Consider the following 6786-nt stretch of genomic DNA (forward strand, 5'->3'; position numbering starts at 1 on the left):
AGAAAGGTCTTAGTAGGGAAACTGGGGCTGCAAAGAGGTTAAAAAAAAAAGACAAAGAAAGAGATGACAGCACTTAAAAGATACAAGGGGAAGAGTCAGGCAACTGCAAACAGAATATGAAGCGCTGGAAGATGGAACTCTACACAGGATATTTTGCAAACTATGAGCAGATCAATTTAGCTGTTAAGAAAGTGCCATGAGAGGGGGAGAGCGGAGGCTGGGACAGCAGAAACTCAGCTGCCAGGACCTCCCTGCCCAAAGCTTCCCAAACTGGGCTCAGATGCCGGGTGCCCAGAGCTACTCCAGCTGCACCATAGCACCTGGTCGTGGCACATCTGTTTGAGGTGATGGGAATTTAAGCCTTTTAAAACAAACATATAATATAGTAAAATGCAAAATCTGCCAAGCTGTTAAAAATGAAATGTAAGGTTTACCACCACCCCTCTGAAGCCCCAGGAAGGCAGAAGAGTACAAAGCGCTCTTTTGCAGTCAGGGTGGAGGGCAGTGGGTGGGGGGCAGAGGCTTTCAGAGAAGTAAAGGCGCTCACCGTGTTGTGTGTCTCAGGCACCTGCGACACTCGGCATCAGCTGTTCTCATGTTGCCCACTTGAATCACAATAAAGTCCAGTGAAATCTGGAATCTCTGCACTGGGGTAATCTTTGCACAAAACCTTCTTTTGAAATATTGAGGTTATTTTTCTGATATGCCTGTTCTTTGCAGCAAATAACTGTAATGCCAAGGCATGGTTCCCAATCAGTCATTTACTACAACTTAAAAATACTTCACTCCAACATTTTGCTCTGACACAGGTTTTACCACATCTCCTCAGCTTTCTTACAGCGTCTTCATATGAGGATTCACAGAAAAGCAGAAATTCGAATCTAAAAACCACCCCAGATACAGTAGTTTGTTTTAGACCAGGAACGTTTGTCCAGCTTCTCCTTTCTATAGTATTCCTTTCCTCGTGTCTGAGTAATAAATAAAAATTTCAAAGAGTGAAGCACCACTAGAGGACTGCAAAAATACATAATTTTAAAAGAGAGAGAGAGAGAGAGAAAGCAAGTCTGTCACATTCGCCTCTCCGAATGACATTTTCTAAGGGGAAGCCTCAGCCCTGTGCTGGTCCTACCACAGTCTGGGTGAACGGGCTGCCTTCAGGGACGCTTTCTGCGAGTATACAATTTTGTTTGGGATCAACCAAACTTAGATTGCCCGTGGTTCCTTTAAGTAAATTAAAACCAGCAATTGTTCACATGCAAGAGCTTTAGTCATCTCGATGTCCAAAAACAGGTTTATTATATAAAAGCAGGCTAATCCAGATCATCTTAAAATTTTCTAGCATAATTCCCCAAGACTATAAATTTCAAGAAGTAACACTACCAGCTTATACATCATACTTCAATAAGCCAGATTTCTCGCTAAAGGATCTTCACCCATCATATAATTTGCTATTTTGAGAAACAAAGATTTTTTTACATCCATAAGTTCTAGGCATTCCATGATAAGCAGCTACCACGGTGACTTCCTTCTTTGAAGCCATACCACCCACCATTAGTCAATTCTAGGATAACCCACCAAATTTACAAAGAAATCTGAAGCAATGAAGGAATCTATGTTGCCAAGGTCCTAACCTGTAGCAGACATGGCTATCACGTGACAGCAACCCCTTAAATATTATCATCATCCTTTTTTAACAGTTGAATTCTAAGAAGCTTGGAGAGGTCAAGTGACTGGGCAAGGTCTTAAAAGCTTTAAAGTGGCAGAGGAAGGCCTCACACCCAGACTAACTCCGAAGTCCAAGCTCTGGCCACAACGCCTGCTCCTCCTGTGACTGGTTCATGAATTTTACTCTCAACTGAGCTGAAAAGGCGGATTCTTTTTATATGTCCACCTACAAGGACTTTTTTGAGGACTAGTCTGTTTAACAGTTTCAGAACCCTGGCTATCCCCTACATGACATTTACATTACAAAGTGTTTTTCATTATACGTACAGCTGTTCTAAGCGACACAGCCCACAGGAGCACAGAGGGCCCAAGGACTCTAAATTTCAAGAGAATTGCGTGAACAGTCAGCACATTGATATCAGCAAAACTGTAGAGATTTGATAACTTCGATGCTGATCAGCTACAAAGTTGCTGGACAGATTTCCTATTACTATGCAAATGAACATATTTAGTTAACCCCAAAATATCACCAACTGAAAGCAATTAACAGCATTCCCGGGTCTAAATCAGATCTCAAGCCTTAGAGCCATATATCCTGACAAGAATTTGCATGGAAAGCTCTCAGAAGCTGTTAAAATAAACACAAAAATTCACACTTTAGAAAGCACTTCCTTTACTTCAGAAATCTTTTTCAAGATACAAGCCTGTTTGCTTAATCTAAAACAAAAGCCCCGGTTTCACAAGCTGCTGTTTAATCAGTAGCTGAGTCCCACCGGCTTCACAGACTTCCGTGAGGTCCTTTATCTGGAACTGCTAAAAGCTTCCTCTGTACTCTGTGACCTAATATGCCACAGAACAATAGAAGTGAGTTTCCTTGTCTCACCACTATCCTAATATTAATAACAAGTTGTGGACTTAGAGGAATGCCTTCACGCATACAACATCTTTCTTTATGATGTGAATTCTGAGAATCTTACAAAAGGCACATAAATATTTGCCAAGAGAAGAAAGGTCTGATAACTATGATCTGGAGAAAAAGAATTTCTTAACTGTAATCTTAGCTTGGTAACTGAACTGTGTGTGAAACAGTGGACTTCCTCTCTTTACGTAAGCTTCCTAAGTGAGGACCAGCAGGATCTCAGTCTATATAACAAGGGCCCTTGCAGAAATACAGATTCTCAGGAAAAGACCCCCCCCCCCCAGGGAGGACATAAGGGACTCTCAGAGTGATAAAGAGATTCTCCCCCCAAAATTCAACCTAGAAATGCCTTCTTGCCTGATGGGCAAAGGCAATCTACATATTTACAAAGCTTATTATGACTGAATGGGTAAATATCTTTTTTCAACTTTAGAACCTAGAAATGATTTTGGATGACAAAGAAACGTGGGATAAATGAACTTCGACTTAAATGCTGAATTTCAGTTAACTGTCTCATTTCCCCATTCAAACAGGCTGGCAAAGGATACAATTCAAGTATTTTTTCCAACCTACTGTTGATAAGCTATGCTTTCTCCAAGGCAGTATTAACCAGTTTGAACTTTAAGCAGAGTAAGGCCAAGGAGGCAAAGACCATATACAATGGATCTACTCTGAATCTGAAAATGGCCAGCTCTCCCTTTGTAAGGAGTACAGGCCCCCAGATAATCAAAAGCTTGATAGCTGTTTTCAATGTTTAACTGCTCTTTCATCTACTATGTATGTTCCAGAGGGGTTCCTCTTTCTTAACCAGCGAACTCACTTATCAGGATTAGCTCAAAGGTTTCTTTACTCTTCTTGGTCAAGAATCTACCCCCATTACCAGGATTAACAATCTCTTCTGAATGGAAATAAAAACTCCCAAATCTATGTGTGAGTGTGCATCTTTTCCACATAATTTAACCCTAGTAGGTACCTGTCATCCATAGACCACAAGTCTCACCATACACCCTCCAAGCAATAGAAGATGAGGGAAAATCTACAAAGGGAAAATCTACAAAAGCTGCTACCAGTCACCAAATAGTTCTTTACATTTTTTTAATGCCAAGATTTAATATTTCTATTTATGGATTAATTTTCTTGATTGCTTTGTTTTACAACACTCCAAAAAAAATTCAATTTTTTGATTCATACCTCCATGAAATAGTAAAAGAAGGGAATAAACACATTAAGAGGTTTATAGGGACTTCCCTGGTGGGCCAGTGGTTAAGACTCCCTGCTTCCACTGCAGGGGGCACGGGTTCCATCCCTGGTCGGGGAACTAAGATCCTGCATGCCTCACGGTTTGGCCAAAAAAAGAAGGTTTATAAGCAGACACATTTCCAAAGTTTCCTAAATAGAATCTGTTTTACAAAATATGTAAAACTTCGATTAAGAGCAAAGTCATCTGGAAACTTCTTGAATCCCTTTCACATATGTAATCTTTATCCACTATCCTATTCTAGTGCTAATTTTCAATTTCACTATGAATATGTTTCAATATCAACATTGACACTTCTCCCTACAGTCTTTTATAATTTCCCAGGTACTTTCTGTGACTCTTACTTGGGCTGCCTATACATTCCTCATAATATTCACTCTTCTTATCTATCAGGTCAGAAAACAGAATTCACCTTACACATATTTGATCTAAGGCAGTGGCAGAAATTTAGCAATACACTACATGGTACAATGATAACAGTTTATACCCAACTAAAGGGCACTCAATGACATAACCTGGTGTGTCTCTGGAAACAATTATATTTAGCTTCCATTGGAGATGTGTTTGAAAAATATGTCCTTACTAGGGACAGTACCTTCCACATTCTGCACCCAATTAACATCATTCTAAAATAACTCTTGACCTCAAGAGTATTCTAAACAGCTAATAAGAGACTTGAAGTGGTAAAGCAGAAAAATCACACAGCTAGGGGAATCTAAGACCTGGGTTTTAGTTGTGGTTCCTCCTAAAATTTAGCTGTGTCACCTTGGGTAGGTCATTTGACCCCCAGGGCCTCACTATCTTCAACTGCAAAACGAAAGAAATTGGACTAAATTTTCTTTAAGGTCTCTCCCATCTCTAAAATTCCATGATTCTATGAAATTTCAGTCTCTCCTCATTTCAAAGATAAGCAACAGATGATAATGGCAAATTGGCCTAGATTATTTTTTTCCTTAAAAAAAAAAATTATCCAACTTGAGATGCTTTCCTGGACTGAAGTTTTATCTGAGAAAATAAACCACAAACGAAAATGATGGGGAGAAAAAAAGAAAATCACACACTGACGTAGCTAAAATAGAAACTTCAATCACCCTTGGGCCATTCTGTCAATAGTTATTCAAAGGCTGCTACTCTAATCACTGGCTTCCTAAAGTAGAGATATTTATAGAGTGGTTTCCTTCTCATCCCCAGAGATTCAATCTGAATAAAACGCACAGCGTCTAAAAATCAATTTACAACTTCAGAACAAGTTACAGGGAGCGAAGGAAACTCTGCGCAGCTCTCCAAGTCATTTGCATTTAAGTATGATTAAGGCTAAGAAACGGTTCTTATTATAAGATGTGAGAAAAGCACAGGAGGCAGGTGACATCTGGAAAAGGAAGCAGAACTGCCGGCAAGGGATGTAGGCTGAGGACCTTCAGGCAACAGGTCCAGAGCCGGTGCTGCAGTCTACCCCGGGAGGCGTCGGTCGCTGCCGCCCCGCTCGCAGTCCTCCCCAGCCCCATCCGCATCGCCTCGCCCCCGCTTCGGCCCTCGAGAGGCAGCCTGCCCCCACCCCCAACCCCGCCACACGTCCCTGCTGCAAAATCTCCCTAATCACTCGCTTCCCCGGGCCTCGCGCCCCGGCAGGCCCTCCGATTCCTCGGCGCCGAGGCCGGACCGGGCCTGCAGCCTCCTTCCCAGCCACCCCCGTCGCAGCGGTCCCGCAGCCCGGTCCCCTCAGCCCCGTCCCTGCCTCGGGCCCGCTCACCTGCACCTGTTTGCGGAAGTGGCGCGGCCCCGGCACTGCCAGCGGCCAGGACTAGCAGCAGCAACGGCGGGGGCCCCGGCATCTCGCCCACGGCGCGGCCCCGGAGACTGGCTCTCGGGTTGCCTTCCGTCCCTCCGTCCGTCAGTCAGTCCTGCCTCCCTCCGCTGCCTCAGCGGCACCCGCGCCGGCTGCTCCTGAGCACACGTCGTTTCGGCCAAACCTCAGCCCAGATCCTGGTCCGCACCCACCGCTCCAACCACAGAAACACCATCCTTCCTGCCCGCCCGCCTGCGCCGCCGCCGCCGCCTCTCAACAGAAGCAACGGTAGCAGCTCTGCGGAGCCGCGGGCCAGCGCAGCCGCACTCCCACCGCCATGATGGGCTGCGTCATGTGACGTAGGGTGGGGGGGGCGGGACGCCGTGATAGACAGCCCATCCCGCCAATCGCCAGCTCCACACCCGCCTGGGAGGCCCCGCCCATCACCCTGGCTGAGGGAGGGTGGCCGCCGGTGCGCCCCCTGCAGACCAAGAAGTGCGTGAGCAGCAGGTGATGCCAGCAATTATTTTACAATTTTTTAAAAAGCGAAGTATAAAGAAGACAATGAAAAGCATCCAGAATCCATTCTGAATTTTTTTCTCAGTATTTCAAAACGTGTAAAAATAGGCCTGTTTTGCCTTCTGCCTTTTTTACTTGCAACAGACGTTTTAGACTCTTCTTAGGTTGACCTATCAGCCACCAAGGAGCTTTGGGCTTTTTTATTTCAATTCAACAAGAATAGAATACCTCTCCCCTCGCACCCACTAATTCAGCTCCTGAGCTCAAGCTGTTCCTCTTGGCAAGAGTGCCCTTCCTGTCCTTTCTTGGCCACCTGGCACACTCCCTTTCCACCGTGGAGACTCACCTGAAGAATGATGTCATCTAAGAAGGCCTCTCCCAACCTCAGGAGAAATGACTAGCAGCTCCTAGTGCCCCTCCCTGGCCCTGGACAGACTGCTAGCCCAGCTGCCATATTTTATTGTTCCTGTGACTATAAGCTCCCTAAGGACAGGAACTGGGCACGTGTCAGCTGGGGGTGGCTCCAGTAGGAATTCTCCAAAGCAATGGTGCCTGGTCCCGGGTGCCCGCCTCTCCCCACCAAGTGACAAGACCCAGCCAACAGGTGAGGAGAGCATCCTTCTGCAGAAAGGGTAGAGA

At 44.9% G+C, this 6786-nt stretch overlaps 1 protein-coding gene across 3 annotated transcripts in view; it reads right to left on the reverse strand.

The window, feature by feature from the left end:
* The window catches only part of LMTK2 (lemur tyrosine kinase 2), an 83136-nt gene extending 77142 nt beyond the window's left edge, over positions 1–5994 (reverse strand). For 2 of the 3 annotated variants that reach the window (XM_082429950.1, XM_082429948.1), the window contains exon 1: positions 5593–5994. Coding sequence is in view for 2 of the 3 variants with exons in the window: in XM_082429948.1 (XP_082286074.1) it covers positions 5593–5674 (82 nt within the window). In the remaining variant the exon portion in view is untranslated. The remainder of the gene's footprint in view (positions 1–5592) is intronic. The other variant, XM_082429949.1, reaches the window with a different exon arrangement.
* Between the last annotated feature and the right edge of the window lie 792 nt (positions 5995–6786).

Source organism: Balaenoptera physalus (genome assembly GCF_965194825.1).
Source record: "Balaenoptera physalus genome assembly, chromosome: 16".
In the NCBI taxonomy this organism is placed as follows: domain Eukaryota; kingdom Metazoa; phylum Chordata; class Mammalia; order Artiodactyla; family Balaenopteridae; genus Balaenoptera; species Balaenoptera physalus.